At 42.7% G+C, this 20253-nt stretch overlaps 1 protein-coding gene across 5 annotated transcripts in view; it reads left to right on the top strand.

Moving 5' to 3' along the window:
• SYT16 (synaptotagmin 16) overlaps positions 1 to 20253 on the top strand; it is a 109777-nt gene that overhangs the window by 59690 nt on the left and 29834 nt on the right. Inside the window, exons 2-3 of one of the 5 annotated variants that reach the window (XM_032691444.1) lie at positions 3892 to 3933; positions 4182 to 4718. The exons of 1 other annotated variant lie outside the window; for it this stretch is intronic. In XM_032691444.1, coding sequence (XP_032547335.1) covers positions 4253 to 4718 — 466 coding nt within the window. In that variant the 5' untranslated portion in view covers positions 3892 to 3933; positions 4182 to 4252. Of the gene's footprint in view, positions 1 to 3891; positions 3934 to 4181; positions 4809 to 7605; positions 7669 to 20253 lie in introns of those variants that run through there. 3 more of the 5 variants (XM_032691442.1, XM_032691443.1, XM_032691446.1) reach the window with 3 other exon arrangements.

The raw sequence follows: 20253 nt of genomic DNA, 5'->3' as shown, positions 1-20253 counted from the left end.
TGATGTTCTAGGTATCAGCTTAGATTCACACCTTGGTTTAGGTTTTCCCCCCTAAGCTTGGAGCAGGGCTTCATGGTGGGTCTGTCACACTGCTGTTCCTCGATGCCCACACAAATAAAGCTTCTGTCCGTGGATCTGATCTGTGGCAGGCCAGGTGGGCATGATGCTCTTTGTATGAGATCAGGAAATAAAGGTGTAAATCATTATCAGTGTCCTTATTAAAAGTTCTGAGAGGTGGGGAAGGCAGGAACCTTTCCTCTGGGAACGTAGGCACATGTAGTGTGGCTGTTGAAAACAGAGACTCAGCACAGTGCTCAGAGTTCCAGTTGTGAACAAGTGGATTCAGCAACTTGCCCAAACTGCTAAAAAAAAGCTTCTTGGTACAGTTTTCTTGGTAGCGGTAAAAGAAGTACATTGTTCTAAACCAGTGGTGTGACAAAGATGCCTCCTGATCATTGGAAGCTGGGAGCTGGTTTCATCTTTCTGTGTCTCTATAGGGGAACGGTGCATTCCCAGGCAGAGAGATGAGTCTGTGCATTTCTTCCTCATCTGGTATTTCAGAAATAATAGAACCACTTAAAAATTGTTCAGTTATTATATTTTGGGACACTATGTTCAACCTGTGCTCTGTAAGACTCCCTGTAAGGGACGAGCTTGGTAGAAAACTTTTGCAGGGGCCACACAAAAAGTGGCTGAAGCAAAGGAAGTTTGTGCCCATGCTCTGCAACAGCTTGAATAAGGGAAATTGTAAGAAATGCACATCTGATGGCACTTTTTTAGGAACCTACATATTGAGAAGACTGGAAGACACTTTGGTAATATTACAAACCTCTGCATTGTGGTAGTGTTTGAAATTCTGCTCATAGTCTTCTTTTTTTAGCCATACAGTAATTGCACCTCTCAATGGGAATGCTACTCAGGAATAACGATCCTATCAAGACAAGGGAACATAGATTATAGTAAAGGTTATGATGGTTTCTGTGAGAAGCTTAACATTGATCCTTTTAGCTATCTGATTTTCCAGGAGGGGAAAAAAAGCATAACAACTTTGAGTTAGGCATGTGATTTGGTGTGAAAATTCTGATGATTAGTTTTAGACGATGGAACTCGAAGTGAATTTGCTAAACTTTTTTTCTCTCTCTTTTTTTTTTTGATGAATACTTTTGAAAAGAAATGGATTTTTATTTCCCACACAGTTGATATTTTTCTCAGTTATTTTACTTTTTTTTCCCTTCTAATGCAAGTCAAAACTGTTAGAGAATTCAAAAGCAAAAATCTGTTATGTTGAAAAGGCCATGTTGTGAAATATATCATAAACACCCTGTTAGAGCAGAGTCTCCTAATTAAGGGAGAGAGCTCCTCGGAAACAGTGAGCCTGTGACACAGCTCAGCCCCCTTTGATCCTCCGTTGAGTTTTTAAAATCGTTGCCTGCCTAAACTTGTCTGCAGCTTGTTACACATTTTATCCATCTGCTGCAAGAACAAAAATAAATGATTTATAATTCAGTTGAACTCCAGTTGTTCCACGTATCACTGACTGTGGAGTCTTCAGTAAGAGGGAGAAGAGAGGAGGAAAAGCCAAGCAAAGGCTAAATGGAGTCAGGCACCCTGTAAAAGGCATTGCTTTTGGCTGTAGGGATTGTATAGGTACTGAGTTGCAAGTTGTGTGGGTGAGTTGCAGGTGTTACTGCAAAATGGTTAGGAATTTTTGGGTGAAATGTAGTTCAGTGTCTATCCATTGTCTATAAACTGAAATCAAAGCACTTGTAGGGGTTTTCTGGCTTTAATCCAGACAAATATCCAGGTCTCGGGTAGAATTGTGGATGTGAATATTTGAGTGTGTTTGCATTGTGTTTTCCCCCAACCTACTTATAGCAAGGTGATCCAGGCAACTACTTGGTGCATGAAAGTTCATGTTCAGGTTTTATCTACCATTTTGGATGACTGGGTGACCACATCCAAGCCCTGCAGGTGGCTGCTAATCGCTGCATCAATTCCCTCACTAAAGTAAAATCTTGCCTTGAAAACTTCCTCCATCTTAATGGTTGTGATACCAACCTGCCTGTCGGAGTCTCTTGTGCAGGGCCACGATGTTTGCCTGAGCATGGTGCAGTCAGCCACAGCATCCAGGAGCAGTGGGATGGCTCTGTTGGACCAATTAGGTGTCAGCTCGTAAATCTAATAACAAGAGGAGCTAATTATTCCCTATGCAAATATCACAAGGCTATGTTCTGTTGATTTTTAGAACAGATCAGCACTTCATTTTAGCACCCATATGTTTTATCTGCATTGGTTAGCTATCACTCCTGGATACCTGCATCCCTCTGAGGGCTACTATTGTCACGAGTCTTGCTCCTGAGATGGAGGCTGATTTCATTAGAAGTCAGACATTCATTTGCTGTTGCCTGTAAATAAATGGCAGGTTAAAGATTTATCTAGTATCCAGTACTTACCCATCCGAGTTTATCTCCTTCCATGTCTGGGAGACCCCCACTGTTACAAGCAGTTACAAGAAGTCTCCTCTCAGTGGCTTCTCTGGTGCTGTGATTTACCAGTAGCAAATCTGCAGTGTGCTGAAAATGTGTTGTTGGGAGCATGTAATCTCTTTAGGTCTGTGAGAAAATAAGTTGCACAAAGCAGAGTGGCTTTGCCAAGGGCAGGGTTGGAAAGAGGAGAGTCAGTGAAGGGAACAGCTCACCTGGGAGGTTGGGCTATGACACTGTCTGTTCCTTGCCAAAGATTTAATGCATGGCAGGGAGCTGTACCTGGGTCCCAGCGGCTGAGCCAGAGGCCGGCGGCTGACAGACGGATCCTGGAACAGTCTGTGCCCTGAGCGCAGAGTTTGTAACAGCCATCAGCTTTTAAAATGGCTTTAGTAACCTACATTCACTCACTGCCCTTGCAAGGACTGTAATTCTTAGCACACACTGAAGCTGCTAATAAACCTGTTGGAAGTGTCTGCAGCATAAGTCAACTTCACTGAACAAAATTATTTGGCACAGGTGTTTTAAAAAGTAAAATCCTCTGAAGTCACTCATCTCATCTGTAAAAGAGCTACTCACCAAGCAAGGTGGGTTTTCTTTAGTCTTTGCTCCATTTCAAAATCCAAAATACTGGAATTCCCACTACATTTTTTTTGAGAAATGTACATTTCACAAGTAATACATATTGCTGCTGAGCTTATTTTCTTGCAGCTTACATTGTATTTACCCTTTTATGATTTGATTGCTTTTAGACCTATCGATTCAGCAAGGCACTAGTATTACTTTTGAAGCTTCTTTTTGCTTCTTTTTGGTTGTCTCTTAGTCTAAAATCTGCAACTATTTAATTCTTTCTTCCTAAAGCCATCATCCTATTTGTAGGTTTCTCCTTCTTCTCAGAGTTCCTAAAAGAATATCTGTCTTGTGATAATGTGGGAAGATGTATATCGGGCAAAAAGGCATGTTAACTTTCTGCAAGTTATGTTTTTATTTAGAGTTTAGATGAATTTTGAGAAAACATCATATTGACATGACACCAGTGCTTTTGTTAACTTTCTTCTGTTCCCAGTCATTTCATACCTATAATATTCCACCTCCCCTGTTTTGGTTTTTTTTTTTTTTTTTCACTTCTATGAAGGGTGAAACAACTCTGTGTTGTGTTTCTCTGTGGGCAGAGAGAGCTTTTTCAGAGCCTTTCTTCAGCAATGCATTTGAGATAGTTGTCTGCCATGGTACTGTATCCTTTGGGCCTGTTACTTTATTCACTCAAAACATAATTCTCCCCAAATTGTCCTCCCTTCGATTTTCTCACCTGGACCGGCTAATACTAAGGATGTGGTAGTAGTTGGGACCAGGATACTATCTGAGATTTTTGATTACAGGTTGTTTTGTACTTTTTTTTTTTTACCAGGTCTGTTGACAGCTGTAACCAGAATGTGTGCACTTCGAAAAGGTACTTGTGTTCCAGTGTTCTGTGTTTTTATTTCTTTATAAGGTTTAGAAATTGAATAAAAGCCTTCCAGATCTCTGCAGGAATATATGTAATTTGTCCATCATTTCTGGATTTTTAGTGGTATTCTCAATGGGTAGAAGTACTTTTTCCATTTTTCCCTCTTCAGTTCTAGACATCTTAGATAGTGTGTCGACAGGTGTTGATGGACAAGCAATTTACAGTAATCTCTTATGGTGCTTATTCTGTAGCTCCCTGAATTATAAGTGACATGCTGGCAAAGCTGAACAACTGATCACCAGATACTGGCATAGTATTAAACATGGCTTCTGAGGCTGCTCAGAATTTCCTTCAGCCACTGTCTTCTTGGATGTCTCAAATATATGAAGCTCTCCAACAAGCAGGAGACTCTATATCTGCTTCACTGCTGAATTTGAGTGGAGTGGGTCGTAAGTCAGAAGAAGAGAGGAAGCAGGACTTGGAGAATAATGGAGGAGTTTATGAGGATTATTCTGAGGAATCAGATGATGAACAAGACCTGGACCTCTGGGATGAGGAATATTTATATCCTAGAGAAGATGGTTACATTGGGGGTCCTGATCTTGCTTCACAAAACCTCCCTCATGGCTCTGACTTGGGTCCACGGAGGCAAAAACGGGTTAAAAATACCAGCACCTTGCCAGAGCAGTGTGTTGAAAACACCAGGTCTTTGACAGCCAATGGATCCTACTGGACAAGTGAAGATCTCCAGCCACTTGATCGGCTTCCTCCCATCGCTGAGGAAGAAGGTGAGCCCTCTATGAGGATGGGAGGTCATGAGCACAACCTCAGCTTGGGTGGCTCCTTAAAAAGTAATAATGACAAGGCAAGTTTCGCAGGTAAGCAGCCAGCATGCACCCTGACAGTATTACCCAGACCGTTCTTTTCCTGGTATTGATTTGATTTAGTTGCTAATCTGCTCATTATGTTCTGTGTTGTCTTTGTTTCCCCACAGCTAAAATAAAACTCCCCAAATCCCAAAGAAAAATCTAACCTTTCCAGTTCGTCTCTCATTCGTGAGACTAATTTCATTGAAGTAAGTGGAAATCTCCAGGGTGAAAGGCTGCGTATTAGAAGGCAATCAGGCCCCGTTGCTGCAGCAAGGAGTGTTTTGCTCCCCCCCTGTTTAGTTTCTTGTAGAAGGACCCTTCAAAGGGAATGTTTAGCCTTAAGCCTTTGCTTTGAGAACCATCTGCCTTTGCGTCATCGCTATTAAAGATATATATAATCTCAAACCTTGTTTCTTTGTGCCAGCAATCTCAAGATGTTACTGTGCCATGTGCTGTGAAATGCTGTACTAAAAAACCAGACATATCTCATGATTTTATGGATGAAAGGCTCCCAAATCGCTTTCCTCCCCTCCCACCACCCCCACAGGCTTTTCAAATAAGACTGAAGAGGACAGCAGGCAGGAGATTATGGAAAGGAGAACTGAGTTTCATATTTTCAGTTTAAAATAGGCCTTAACTCTGACTTCTGATCATTAAGTGACAGGAACAGCTTTTCAGACGATGGTGTTCAGGGCTGAGTTTCAGCCTTGTGACTTGTACTCCCTCTCTATCACCATTAGTGATGCTAAAAGTTTCCTGAGTCACAGAGGTCTGATGGAGATTTATGTCCTGACTACACACAGGAAAGGGGACTTTTTCTATACAAACCTACGTCCTGAGGACCTCACTGCCACTGTCCAAGCTTGCTCGGCCCCGGCAGATGAACCTCAGGATTAAAGGGTGGGCTCAGCTCAGCGCACACTGTGTCTCACCTAAAAAATCCACTGCGCAGGCTCGAAGGGTAAAAACCCTTCCCAAATCTTCGTTCGCGAAGACTGGCCATACTACTGGAAACACACAGGAAAGCTGCAGTCCTGCTGGCACCATCCTTAGGTCTTGCTGGGATAAAGTTGCTCTTTACAAACATCCCAGGAATGGGGATAAGGGAGGAAAGGGGACTGGGGGGACTGGGTCTGCAATATGGAGCTGATGAAGAACTTGACTCACTGAGAATTTTCAAAATTTGGCTTCAAATATCTAAATTCTCTTCTTTTTTTTTTTCTTTTTTTCTTTTTTTTTTAAGCAGGCAGTAGATGCTCTTGAAAATGTGTGTTTTATTATGACCAAGAGCTTTTCGTCACTCTTGGCTTCTAGGAAAGTCTTACATATTTAGCCTTTTCTATGCAGACTGTGGAAGATCAGCCTGCTTGTTGTTGAATTTAATAGGAATATCAGACTGAGAGGGTATAAACCTTGACGGTGTTCTTTAATGAATGTTAAAATTAGCTCTTTTCTTTATTACTATTTCTCACAATGTTATGGCCATGGAGTAAGTAAATAATTAAAAAGAGCTTTTGGTCTTGTTGTTCTGTCTCCTGAACTGCTTGTTTAATATTCCAAATGAACCATTGCCAGTTCTCAGGTTAAGTATCTTGGAGCTGTATCTCTTGGAGTCCAACCCCTACCTTCTGGTATCCTTATACATCTCCTGTCTGATATCCTACCCCAGGGTTTGTTCATAGGCACCGAGTCAGTGCTGCTGCAGGGCTGGATTTACTGTGTGTGCTTGGATTATGTGCCTAGTGTGTGCACAGAAGTCATGGAGCAGGGCAAATAGTGTCCTTTCAGGCAATGCTGGGGCCAGGGATAATCTTGACAAGTGCTATCCTGGGCATACCTTCCTCCTGCAGAGTCTGTACACCCCAAAGAGGGGCTGTTGGAGCAATTCACAGCAAATCCTGGGGCTCAGCCAGGTGCCAAATGCCTCATTCCAATGGTAGCCTCCATATCTTTGTCCTGTCTCTGGGCTACACCCTTGCTGACAGTGGATGGGAGGAAAGGAGGTGAGCTCTTGGGGGAAACAGGAGCCAGGAATGGGCTGCTGTCACTGCTAGAGCTGCTTATCACCTGCAGGCTTATCTGCAGGGACATCTGAGAAAGAGGGTCCTTAGGAATGTGTGATGGACCAGATGAAGTTTCCTGGTGAGGGAGATTTAGAGTGGCAGACAGATGCCAGAGTAACCCATCACTGCAGCTAAAGGGGAGGGCCGCTCTGGACCTCTCTCCCAGCTGAGTGCAGGTACTGATCAAGTTGCTGTTGGAGTCCCTCTAAATACTTATTGGCTTTCCTTCTCAGTAAGCTCTCTGGAGCCATTGTGGACTGGAAGGCTGGCCTTTCAGAGCTCCCCAGCACCTACCTTGCTGCTTCCTAGAGCTCTCTGCTTCTACATGGAGCATTGCATAGCTTTTTACACCAGAAGGAACATCATTCCAAATGCTCTGAAATAGGCTTTAATCTTTCAGTCTCTGCCATGCACTGCACAAAACGCCATCCAATGGTTTTAAGACTTCATAGTCATAAAGTTGGCAGTTTGAGGGTTAGAGGGCTGGGAACTGATGCTTTTTTTTCTTTTTAAGTTGTATAATGGGAGAGAAAGTGCTGAACTGTGATTTGAAAATGTCTTCCACAAACTCTTTGATGTGAAAGAACTCGTTTTGCTGTTCTAAGTGAACTTTCTCTTCCAAAACACACATGCTCTTTGTATTTTATTTTTCAACCCTTTATTTCCTCTTTTTCCTTTAGATTCATTCTCTAACATCAAGAGTGTGAACTCTTCTGATGGTAACCTAGACATGCAGAGAGACTGTAATACCCTGGCAACTTAAAATTTCAGTCATGGATTAAAATGATCAAGAGAAGATATTTGAGGTATCCTTATTTCTGTTAGCTTTGTTACCTAACCCTGAGTGGCAATGTAAGCAAGTGTATGGACTTGCTGACATTCAGCAAAGCCATTTAGTAGCATCAGAATGAGCTTTGAACATTTTCCCTTTCATTTGGTGGTTCCCCCCCCTCCATTTCTGCAAAATACATGTTTCTTGTTTATCCTTATATTCTTTTCAGAACATTGCATCTTGACTTTATTTCACTTAATGTACCACATTTCTCTCCACAATAGAATATTTTAAAGCTAAATTGGCACAAAACAGTAGCAAAACTAAATGCTTTTTGTTGCCATGGAAATATTTCTGGGCACTTACTGAAGACCTGGTTGCCAATAGTAATGTAACAGAGAAAATAGATATGCTTCATTTAGCAGCCACTGGTGATTAAAGAACCACAGAAACTTGTTACAAGGTCATTCCAATATATAGTTTATTGGGTTTAGGGAAAAAAACCCCACAGCTCTAGATGAGAATAATTTTCTTTTAAAAGACATGCAGACCAAAATCCAATAGATGTTCCCTTCTGTTAAACTGAGAGCATACTTCTGAGATGAAATAAAATAAAGTTGTAGCTAAAAACCATCATTACCCCTTCTCCTTTTTACCATTTATGTTTTTGATCATATTTTTGCCTCCCAGGAAATGTTTCCTAACTCCCAGAGTAGATTTTCTTAGGTTCTAAAGCAGCATGCACATTGTTGCAAACAATTTTTAGTCTTGGGGATTTAATAAAGTGTTTGAGCAATGAAATTTTTGAGTTCTTAAGTAAAACTTCTGTCAGACACTGTGAGGCATGCTAATCACAGGGTGCAGGTTTGGCTGCTGCTGAGCCCTGGTCTGTAATTAAATGATGCTAGTAAAGTTGTAGCAAGGTTTCCAACAAACGCAGGAAAAGTTTTTAACTTTGGGTGCTTTTGATTCCCAGCTTATTAATGAAGGGAGTTCAGGAAATATTGCAATGCCAGGTGTTTGTTTTAAGAAGTTAGTGATGGGAAGGCAGTGCATGCAGATCCCTGCCACCACTTGCAAATGATGTAGTTGTGAATTTTGCAAATACAGATGAACTTGCTCTTGCAGACCCGTGTCCGTTGTCTGACCTCAGTGTTTCTGATAAACTGTCTCATATTGCAGAGCAGAGGGAGACCAGCCTTTGCATCCCCCTGTGGCTTAAATCCTGCTGCTCAGCTGACTGGGGGTGGCTGGCAAGAGTGTGGCTGCCAAATCCATCATTTCACATTTGGCTTAAAAAATTGAGAGAAAAAAGAAAAGCACAACAGCAGAGCAATAAACCACATCAAAAAGTAGTGCACTGCAAGCAGAGGGGTAGATGTGGCCAGTCCATCCTCTTCCCAGCATGAATCTATAGGGAAAAAAAACAGTAATAATGAGAAAGGTGAAGAACAGCACTAACTGTGCCATGAAAGAAAAGGATTTAGCCCACTTCTTCCTCAGGACCCATGTCCTTTGCAAAGAAAAAGCCAAAGTGACCAATAAGTTAGGAATTTCAGCAGACACTGCCCTGAAAAGGCATGGGGACAGACACAGGAGCAGAGCTGAGTTTTCTGAATCAGAGCTGAACTATTTTTGCCTAGCAAGTTCTGTGATGGAAGAGTCTCCCAAGCTGTCTGACACTGTGTTCATAAACACTGGTGTAATATATAGGTGAGCACGACACTTCAGCTGCAAGAAGTCCTTGGAGATTTTCCCCCATCAACTAGACAATCTCAATGCTAGCCAAAGGTGGCATTTTAGTTGCACTAAAATAATTTTTGTGACCTTGGAATGCTAAGAAGTCTGACATCCTAATAGGAATCTTGCCTAGATGGGTGGATAGTGGTCCTCAATACATGTACAAGGAGAGACACACCTCTGAGGCCCTGGGAGTTTGTAAAACTAGAAAACACTATTGCATCTGGTTACCTTGGCCTCCAGCTTCACAGGGGTCATTGATTTTTGCCACTAATTGCTGTGGTAAAGGAAATTATTCCTTCTGCTCTATATGAACACTCCTGACGTCAGTAAATGACCCTTCCATGTGGGCAGGAAATCCTAGGCAAGAAGTGAATTTTCATTAGGTCCTATAAACCCATATAGCAAAATATACCCACAACACAAAGATGCTGATTATGTGATAAATTAAACTTCTGCTTGAACTTGAGACTAAAATAGGTAGATGGCCAGTCTCCATGTAAAGAAGTGAAATGTTTATGGATTTTATCACCTGTCTGGGTATGGAGCCAGCCAGTGTTCTAGCCAGAATGTAGCCCTATAAAAATCAGTGCCTGTACTCCAAGCAGGACACTTAAAGAGGCTGCACTGAGACAATAGCACCACAAGGACTGAGTGAAGGAGGGCAAAGGCAGACAGTGGAGAAAAAAAAAAAAACTTCACAGAAAATACTCTTGGCAGCTTGAGTGGGGTGAAGCACAAATGTGACGAGGGACATGCGTCTGGTCTCTGAAGAATGCGGTACAAGTCTGCAGCTTTATGAAGTGAAGTGCAGACGTGAGTTTGCATTGAATGCCTTCTCTCCGGGAAATTCAAACCACTCAAAGTGTTTGTGCACAGACTTTTGTCCTTGTGAAGGTGGTACAGTGTTCCTATTTATATTTAAAGTACTCCTTTGCAGTTCTGTCTCTTCAGTGTTTCAAAGTGTAAGGGATCTTCATCTATGACACCAGAATTGAGTGGTGATGAGACTACACAACAGCCCTGAAAGGAGGGTGGGTTGCAGTGTGTCAGCTTTACAGCTGGGAAAACGAAGCCAAAGAGTGGTTCAAAGCACAAATTTTCAAAGATGGTACCATTGCCAGCCCTGTCTTGGGCCTGTCAGCATTGCTGTTCATCCTCAGTCAGGGATTTTGGACACAGTACTTTTGTCAGCCCACAGTAGATCAGTAGTATGGGCTTTCACCAAGTTCCTTGCTTGGTGGGCAGAGGTTCCTCTTGCCTGTCTCCCTAGGGGCATGAGAAGGGATGATCTGTTCAGGAGTACTTGTCATCTCCTCTTGTCATCTAGAAGGTTGCATAAGCTGTATGGAGAAGGATGTATTTGGGAGGATGAAATGGATTTTGCTGTTCAGAGCAGTTACAGAACAAATTGTGTGTGTGAGCGTGTGTGTTTGTGCATGTATTTTCTGATCCACTCTTGCTAAGTGACATCCTCTTCCCACTCCCCATATGGCAGTTGCGACTCTATCTTCCTCTGGGAAGGTTGTTTAGGACTCAAGAGGCTTCATTTACCAATAAACAGCATCTTGGCAGCATCTGGGAAATGCTGCCTCTCTCCTAGAAACCCTACCTCCTCACCTTCCATCTCCTACTACAGACGAGGCAGGTGTGAATGATCTCATTGTGTTGTGGTGGAGGTTACGTGCAGGCATACTAGCAGCATTCTGTGCAGAGCTGGGACATAGTATTTCTGTGTGCTGATACAAACAGTAGTACTGGTTGTCTTTTTTTTCTTTTTTTGGATGTGTGTGGGGTTTTTTTTTTTGCGTTGCAGTTGTTGCTAGTTTGGCCTACATGTGTTTAGTGAAAGCATGGATAATCCATCTCCCGTTCCCTCCTGACCTCTTTGCATTGCTTAACAGCACAAAACCCACTAATGTAAGCTTAGATGAGACAGGATCACTCTGCCAAAAGGTGAGGTGGTGTCGACCTCCACTTCTTACCAGATTGGAGCATGGATATAAACTTTCTTGTGCCCAGTTAATCTTTGGCTGTTGTGATGACCTGGTGGTAGCACCCATCATTTTGTGTGGCCTCATAAGCTCCTGAAATAGGTTTAGTAACCCAGGGGGAAGACTGCAATGACAGAAAATAGGGAGACTGCAGTCATGGAGGTAAAACTGTGCAGTTTTAAAGACAGTGGATGTTCTTGTTGGGCTGTGGGGGCCTTCCAGGTAATGAGGAAGGTGTGTTTGGACTGTACCTCTGCAGATGCTGTTTGTGTGATTCTCATGCAGTTTTCACAGATTTACTTAGGGAGGCTTCATCAGTACCTATTTGTGGACCAACATGAATGACTTTGGTTGAATCTTAGGTCAGTCTATAGCAAAATCTGTAGAAAATCCCTTCTAATGAAAATAGGTCTCATGGCATCATAGCCCTGCCTAAAAGTTCCCTAATGTCCAGGCAGGTGCTCCCCTATCTAGAGAGCTCATTACCCATGTGAGATAAAGCATCCCTGGAGAGACTCATTGCACTATGCCTGAGGATTTGCCCCACCCCAAGCTGAGCACTTGGAGGCATTTCTCTCCTCAGGCTGGGAGAGATTCAAGTCCATGCTGTCTATACAGTAGCAGCATAATCTGTGTGGGAGTATTTTCCAGAAAATAGTATGAGAGTGGTGGTGCTGCTGGCGAGAAAGCCCTGAATTTGGATTAATGAGAGCACTGAGATTTGCTGAAACTCCGTGTTGCAGGGTCAGTTTTGGGGTCTGGACTTATTGCCATAAATAATGTAGCTATAAAACCCTTGGGCCTGAGTTTTACAATTGCCAGTAACTGATGTAAAACTGCAGCTGAGATACAATGTCCTTCCCCTATCACACAGTAGTACTACTTCCCATGCCTGGCCCATGAACAAGCTACTGTGTGGTGAACTGGACCAGCCTGTTCCTTCAGCCAAGAGTTACCAACCCCTTCCCTATTACTTTTGAAGCAGGTGAGTTGGCCCTATGATTGCTAAAACTGAAACAAGGGGAAGAGGGGAAGGAGAGGAGGACAGAGTTGTCTCTTTTGGATGACTGCCTTGGTCCTGAAGGCATGTGAGTCTTGTTGCACCACATCCTCACCCACTGCTGCTCCCAAAGTTGCTGATTTTCCCTGGAGTGTTGTGGTATCAGAAGTGTTACAGCAGTGGTAAAGGGGGACTGTGGTGAATCAACCCTCTGGCAGCAAACAAAGTTTCAATTAGAAAAATCAGTGGGAAAATGAATATCTGCCTTGTTGCAATGCAGTTGTTATCTGTAGCAAATCCAAACAAATATCCTTTCGAGGGAGTTCATTTCCACCCTGTTAGTCAGCCAGCAAAGGCTTGTGGGTGTGAAGCTGGTGGTTGGGTGCTATGAATGGTATGTGCATACGCTGAGTCTCACAGGTTGTGAAACAGCTTTACAGAGGAACAAGACTCAGTGACCTGTGTTTCCTAAACGTTTCCTTGGCCAGTTTGATTCCTGCTAGATGAAAGGACCTAGTGCCCATTCAGAGAAACTTCCTTAAGTGTGTTGGAGGAAGCTTATAAAATGACTTTCTTGCATTATAAGAAGCCAAGCAAACAAATAGAAGAGGTGATGGATGGGAAACCTGAAAGCATTCAACCCATTGTGGTACGAAAGCTGCCTGGAAAACTGTCATAAAAATAATAGTGATAAAAGTGAAAGTTATTTTTTTTGTTGGAAAGAAAGGACGGTGTTTTCTACTTCATCAGCCATTGGCATCCAGCAGTTTGTTTAGTTTCCAAGTCCATGAGCATTTACAGCCCCACACCCCAGAGCACACACAGCTACACCTGTGCCCTGCAGTGTCCCTGGTGTAGACGTGACATCTGCTGACAGAAGGTGCTTTTCTGCCTCTGCAGCTGCATGTTTTCTACAAACAACATAACCTGTGCTGTCAAAGAGGTGTAGGCTGACTCATGGATGTAACTGCATCCACACCAGGGGGTTTCCTGGCTTAGCAGTGTCTCCTACAGGGTGTAATCTCTTTTTTCTTCCACTTCTCCACAAATCCTGCGCCTGTGCTAATAGAACCTAGTAGCATAAATGAAGCCTGACTCATACTTACTCCACATGTAAAATGTAAAGTAGGTGATTGGGAATATCAGGGATGATTGTGGTTCAGCCTCCTGGCTGCCATTTCCTGTAGCCACAGAAGAACCTTAGCACAGTGAGAATCAGTTTGAAGTTGAATCCCATGTGCCTATTTTTAAAGTCCAAATTTGGAAGTAGGAGGAAAACAACAGGAAAATATGTTGGGTTTCATGCTGTTTTTTGTGGGCAGTTCTCTATTTCTTTGCACAGCAGTGCACAGAATTGGAGCGTGTTGCTCTGACTGGTGTGTTGTTCTGCTATAGAGGTGCTTGATGGTCAGAGAGAAATAATGTCTTCTTCTTTCTGATTCCTCTCTGACTTTTTTGTTGTTTTGCTAATTTTTTTTTTAATTATTTTTGTTGGAAATATCCCCTGGTTTGAAGGCTTCCAAGTTGTGATTCTCTCTGCCTGCATTGCATGCGAACACCTGAATGCATTTGTCTCAGGGAGCTTCCCAGTTGGTTTGGTCATGGGGTGAAGACAAATGAAGAGGTGTTGCAGAAAGCAGGGCACTGTCAGTTTGACACTCAGCAGAGAGGGGCAAACCTCACCTGTAACACTGGACACCAAATGGTTCCCTAGTTGTTATACTTAGCAGGAAGGGACAAAAGCATGTAGTGGTGGGTGCAAGGAAAAAGCTCATCTGAAGGCTGCCTTCTCCTTGTTAATAAATGACCAGTGGTGCCTGGTCACTGTGCTCAGTCTCTTTGGCCATAATGGCATGTGTGTAGAGGCATGGGTCTACTCCATAAATTTTAAATAAATTTGGAGTCTAGGGGAATGGTTTGGATTGGGCACTCTCCTCAGTCAAGCCTGTAAATCAGGTAGTTGCATTACTTCGTTCTTCAGTTTGAACTCCCAGTTCAAGTGGCTGTGACAGCAAGAGCAAGAAAAGAAGACTCCAAACTGACAACAACTACAGAGCTGTAGTTGCACAGGGATTGGTAGGAGCAAATCCACTTATGTTGCTGCATGTTCCCTATACAAAATGTTCCTTCTTTTCCCGAGAAGCTTTAACAAATCCCTAGTTTGCGGCAGACCTTTCCAGTTTTCCAGAAGGAAAGCCCTTTTCTTTCTTTGTGCGGTTCTGGGTTTTGCTGAGGTAGGAGCTGTGACAGATCACTGTTTCTCTCTGTCATCCTGATAATGAAAATTTTAAGGCCAGGCCTGTGTGACTGTTTCTCTAACAGGAAAGAACGTGGCAACGAGTGCTCCTGGGATGCCCCGAGTGTATGCATTATGCATAGATGCACTGATATTGTCTGGTTATGTGATCAAATACATTTCTTTTGTACAGTATTTCTGTTTCCTTCAGGGCTTGGTGATGTTCCCATTGAAACTCTCACTGACTTCCATAGAGCAGAATCAAAACCTTTAAGACCGAAGTGGACACACAAGGGCAGTGTTAAATGTATAGGAAAAACAGAAATTTGGCATTTGCACTGTTTTCATTGTTCAGCCAAAATGACTGTTGTTTGTTGCTGTTTTTTTTTTTTTTTTTTTACCACACAGGCACACAGGATGTATGCAGTACATCTATACTTCACACCTACACTATGTATTTTATTCAGTAATTTTTTTCCTTAGGTAAGCTTGGAGCAAATGATAAGTTATTCTTTTTACTTGGTAACACTGCAGAGAAATCTTGAATTATTTATTTCATGCATTTTAGCTTAGTGTATCTGGATGCCTGTAAGCTAACTTTGTAACTGATTGGGTGTTTGAAAGTTCTGAATAAATAGTGGTAGTTTGAAATACCTTACCAGAAAAAGACGTCACCCTCCTTCCTCCCCCACTGTCTCCTCTGGGGGGAAAAAAAAATAATCCCACATGCCTCCTTATGAGCAGTGGGAAGTTGATTTGTAAAACAGATGCTGCATAGAAGTAATTGAGTTGAAGTTGCTAGAAATATGTATATGCTACACAACATCTGCAGATCTCAAGATGTATTCATTATCTTTCCAGAATTTAGATCATAATTATGGGTCCTTTATTTAAGTTTCCATGGTGATATAGAAAATGTTTCCCCCTTGTCCTTTGCTAATCAGGACACTTGTGTATTTGAATGGTGATCGTTTTCCTCTCCCCTGGGTAAAGTTACTTTTATTAATACAGAGACATTAAGTTGACACGGAGCTGTCTGCTGCTCAGGCACCGAATCAGTAGCAGACGTATCAAGGATTTGCTACAGATTCCCCAGTGCCATTGTTTAATTAGCCTGGATGCTTCCAAATGTTTGTGAGAAATAGCAGCCACTGTCCTAACATGTGATACGGTCGTGCTTTGGGGATTGGTAAAGTTGAAGTCAAAGTCAAGCAGCCAATAATATATCAAACCAGGCCAAGCTCCTCTACTCCATCTCTTCACCCTTACCTGTCTGTCATAGGGAAAGGCCTCTGCTGTGTCTTGCAGGGAGTTGCAATCGGGTCAGTGCCCTTACATGAGCAGTCCAAGGTCGCTGTATCCATGTGGCCTTTCCAAAATTTCCTATAATAGTCAAAATTGTACACCATGTTAAGGCACATTTATTTAACTATACAGCCTCGTGCCCATGGACCCAGGATTTTAATGCTACAGTTGTTTTAGAAAATGGTGAAGGATGTGATTTAGTTACTAAAGATGCTCTTTTACTCAGGATTTTTGCCAAGCTGTTTAAGTGAAAAGCGGACTTTAATTTAAACTAGAATAATTTTTATTTTTTTTATCTTAACCACCCAAAAGATGCACATATAAATAGAACTTAACCGCTTTTGCCAGTAGAGCTTGCATGAGCCTCAGGTAGTGAAATGCACGTAGTTGGCTGAAAAGGAATGCTCAGTTTTATGTGCTTTGATTATTTGAATAGATCATAGCACATTTAGGCCGCAGGGTTGTTACACCTTGAAATAACTTTTATTTAAGAAAATTTCAAAGAAGCTTATTTTTAACAACCTACATAAAAATAATCATTTCTTATGGTAGCTGTTCACTGACCATTTACAAACTAATGTCTAAAACGTTTTTCCTTTCTATCAGAATAGGAACACTTAGCTTTTTCCTTCAATTGAGGACAATTTCCTAGAAGGAACAGCAGGCTTATTGTCAGACTGGCAAACCAGACCAGAGGGTCAGATGTACTAGCCTGGTGCTGGGCTGGTGGTGGGAGCAGTTGGCTTTGGTGCTCCCAGCATCCTTGCTCTGTCCTCTCTGCCCAGGGAGTGCTGTCCTCTGTGCAGCAGCAGGAAAATTTATGGAGCTGTGACAGCATTTGTCATTAAGTTTATGCTGCAGATTTTTAACAGACCCAACGGAGTGTGTAAAACCAGGATCCATTTTCCCCACCTGTAGCTGTGTGGTTGATGTGAGGTTCGAGGTGGAAAAAGGTGCTTTCCTTCCCAAACCAGGCAGTGTCCCTGACACAGGTGCCCTCCACCCCTTTGCCTGCAGTGCCCGTTTGTTCAGCTGCTGGGGTTTGCCGTGGTGATTATCAAAGTGGGTCTTGGCAACCATATCCTACACTCCATGCTCAAGAGCAGGCAGTGGCCTGACCACACTTGACAGCTGGCTTGTTCACTCACATGCCCACAAACATGACAAACACCCCACTGCTCCCTTCCCCATGCGTTGGTGGGTCAAAACGTCCTGCTGTTGTGCGTCCCTGCTGCTGCTGGCAGGGAGATCAGCAAAATGCCTCTGTGTTTCCATCCTGACAGAGCAAGGCCAAGTGTATATATAGTAAGTACTGAACCCTCCTTCCCCCATCTGGCGGGTATTCACACACTAATGAGGGTACAGTCATCTCCTATGCAGAGCACGTGTTGGCAGCAGGAGGGGAAGGGCATCACAGGGACGTGCTCAAATCCGTATCTTCACTTTTAAAGGTTATAATTTACATTGGTCTCCCGAGTTCGTCTGCTGCTGGCAGATGGAGTCGGCAGTGCCTGTTAGCCACGTGCTGTATTTGTGTGTTCGTGGTACTACCCTGAGCAGGTTACATCTGAGCTGCTTCTTCTGCACGAAAGAAGTTTCGTTCTCCACCTTAGCAGGAGCTGCAGGGGAATGGAGGCGTGGAAAAGTTTTCAAGTCCTTCGCTTGCTACTTTGTCTTTGCACGTGCCAGTTATTCTACAAGTGGTTTTCTGTGTGTTGTGTCTTTGCGTTTGTCTCTGTGTATGTCCTCATTCATTAAAAAAAAAAAAAAAATAGTTTAGCATACAGAACTGGGTGAGGTCTAATAATATGTACACAATATGACATTCACAGACTTTCCAGAGGTTTGAAGAAGTAGCTGATTCTCAGGTTCATTCCTCAAACCTCCCTAAGCCTTTGGTCCCCTTTTTCTCCCCAGAAAGTTCACCTGAGAGCCAAAAGTCTGCCATGTCCTCTGGTTTCTTGGCCGAGGGCAGCAGACTGTCCGAAGCCCGAGTTGTGTTTTTCTCTCAGTGACCAGTTACGGGGGAGGATGAAGAACAGTCAGCATCTTCAGGCAACAACAATGAGGTGATTAAGCATTTTGAGATCTCTGTGTCATGCTCACAAAGTTTTCGATCAGAACTGTCTGAAAAAGCAACACCAGCAGGAGTGGAGCGTAGACCCAAGTTCAGCCACTTGCCCTCCAGCCACAAGGGAACAGTACAGAGGTATCTGAATGCAAAGGTATTGTTTGCATGACAAAGGCTGAAGAACTTGGTCTCTAAGATCTGTAGCCTCAACGCAGGGAGGTTCTTTTCTTGCAGAGAACAAATCCTGGTTCTTGCTTTCTCTCTTACTAAAGTTGGTTTCCCAATTGGAAACCTGCAGCTAAAATACTTAGAGGGAGGAGTATGGATCAAAGACTTGCTGAAGTCCATGAAGATCTTTCCATTAATTGTATACAGTTATCGAATTCTGTCTCCTTAACCCACAGGGATTTTCATGGATTTTTACTGGAAATTTTACCAGAGTAAAGACTGCAGGACTTGGTTCCAATTATTTTTCATCTATACCACCATCTCTTTAGAAAGCTTTTTAGCAGAAGTTAAATGCCTCTTTTGTAACAACTTTACAAACACAAGGTGAACAGTGAATGAATTATGCTGTATAATTTGCCAGTGCATACGCCAAATGTCAGGCAATGACAGAAACTAAAAATTTATGGCACAGAAGGGAGGAGTTTTATGATCTTCTATGGATTAATGTAATGACTTTTATACAAACAGAGATGAAATGCATTTAAAAACATAGCCATTTAGAAAATTGGCCTCAACACATTCTAAAATCTGGAGTTCATTAGAGGGAAGGGCCATGAAAGTGCCCTTTGTTTTTATTTCCATAGAATGTTTTAATTTTGAATTATAATTGCTTGATTTTAATGCACCCTCGAGTTGGAGCAATCATTTGAAGATACGTCTCTCCATCAAACTCTTCCTCTGGTACAATGTGGTGCAGGGTTGCTCTTACTTTTGGAAGTAATATTAATACTGGTTAAATAGCTGTTCAGTAACTCGATGAAACCAGGTGTTGAAGCCTGCTTTCACTGAGAAATTTGGTACTCTCTCCCATTCCTCACTAAGCTCAAGATTAGTCCTTTCGTTACAGACAAATGCCTATAAACTAATCCTTGGGCGTGCCAAGTCACCCTCAAATCCAGAGAGGCTTCTGAGCATGTAGAGCTGCTGTTACTGCATGTAGAGCAATATCTGCACACACCTACAGCTCCTGATATGAGACCTTCCTTTGAGAGAAAAGTGGTTGGGGTAAATCCTGGATAACCCCACATCCTGCTGCCCTCTGAAAACTTCATGTGTGTGAGAGTCCATGTTCCCCCCTGGCTGGTGCCGTGGTCACAAAACATAAAGATTTGTGGGAGTAAAGCCATCACTGTGCCTCGAGGGTGTATCAAACACTGTTCCAGCGGAGCAGATTCTCTGGCCTGTCTGGGGTTGGAGGGATGAAGGATCTTTGGAAAGTGCTGAGTCCAGACTGGGATCATGGCATATTCAGACTCTGCCTGAGACTTCTCTTCTCCTCATATTCTTTTAACAGACCTTTTAGACGTATTGCTGGTAGTTTTAATTTCTTACAGAAGCAGAAATCTATAACAAACTTAGGCACAGAGTGAAGTTGAGCATCTTGGAGAGCCCTGAATAGCTTCTCTCCCACTCAGCCTTGACATACGGCAAAGTCTTCTCACATCATGTTCTTACAGGAGATTTTCCTTGACCCTCTGTGGCTGTTATCGATGTTGTGACAGTCTGCACTTTGGTCTCATTTGCCTTTAACTTTTCACCTGTTAAAAAAAAAAAAATCTTTGTAGTAACCTGAATAGATCTTGGAAAGAGGAGTGCACGCTGCAGGAAGGAAATGTTTGGAGGATGCTCTGGGGAGATGAACGGCGTGAATTCCAGCTCTGCCCACAGCCTCTCTGCAAATCACCCTGTTAATAAAGAGCCTATTTTAGTTCTGGAAACATGGAGTCTTCTCAGGCTATTACCCAGCGTGTGGTAAATTAAACAATCTTGGCCTGATTGCATAATGTCACTTGAAATTTAAGATCCTTTTTCTCTTTAACCCCTAAAATTTACAAGCCATTTTTGTTTAGATTTATTGTAATTAGATAATGATTCTGCTCCTTTGAGGCTCTTCTAGGAAGTTTTTTAGCACTTTAATGGTGGCTCATCTCAAAATAACCAGGAGCAGGAGCACTGCTTGGTCTCCCTGCATCAGGTTTGTTTTGTCTCCGTGCAAGGGGGCACCTGGTGCAAAGGGTACTGCAGTCATTTGGAACTGGGGCTGT

Source organism: Chiroxiphia lanceolata, chromosome 6 (genome assembly GCF_009829145.1).
Source record: "Chiroxiphia lanceolata isolate bChiLan1 chromosome 6, bChiLan1.pri, whole genome shotgun sequence".
NCBI classification, from domain to species: Eukaryota; Metazoa; Chordata; class Aves; order Passeriformes; family Pipridae; genus Chiroxiphia; species Chiroxiphia lanceolata.
This window is presented reverse-complemented; position numbering and strand designations above follow the sequence as displayed.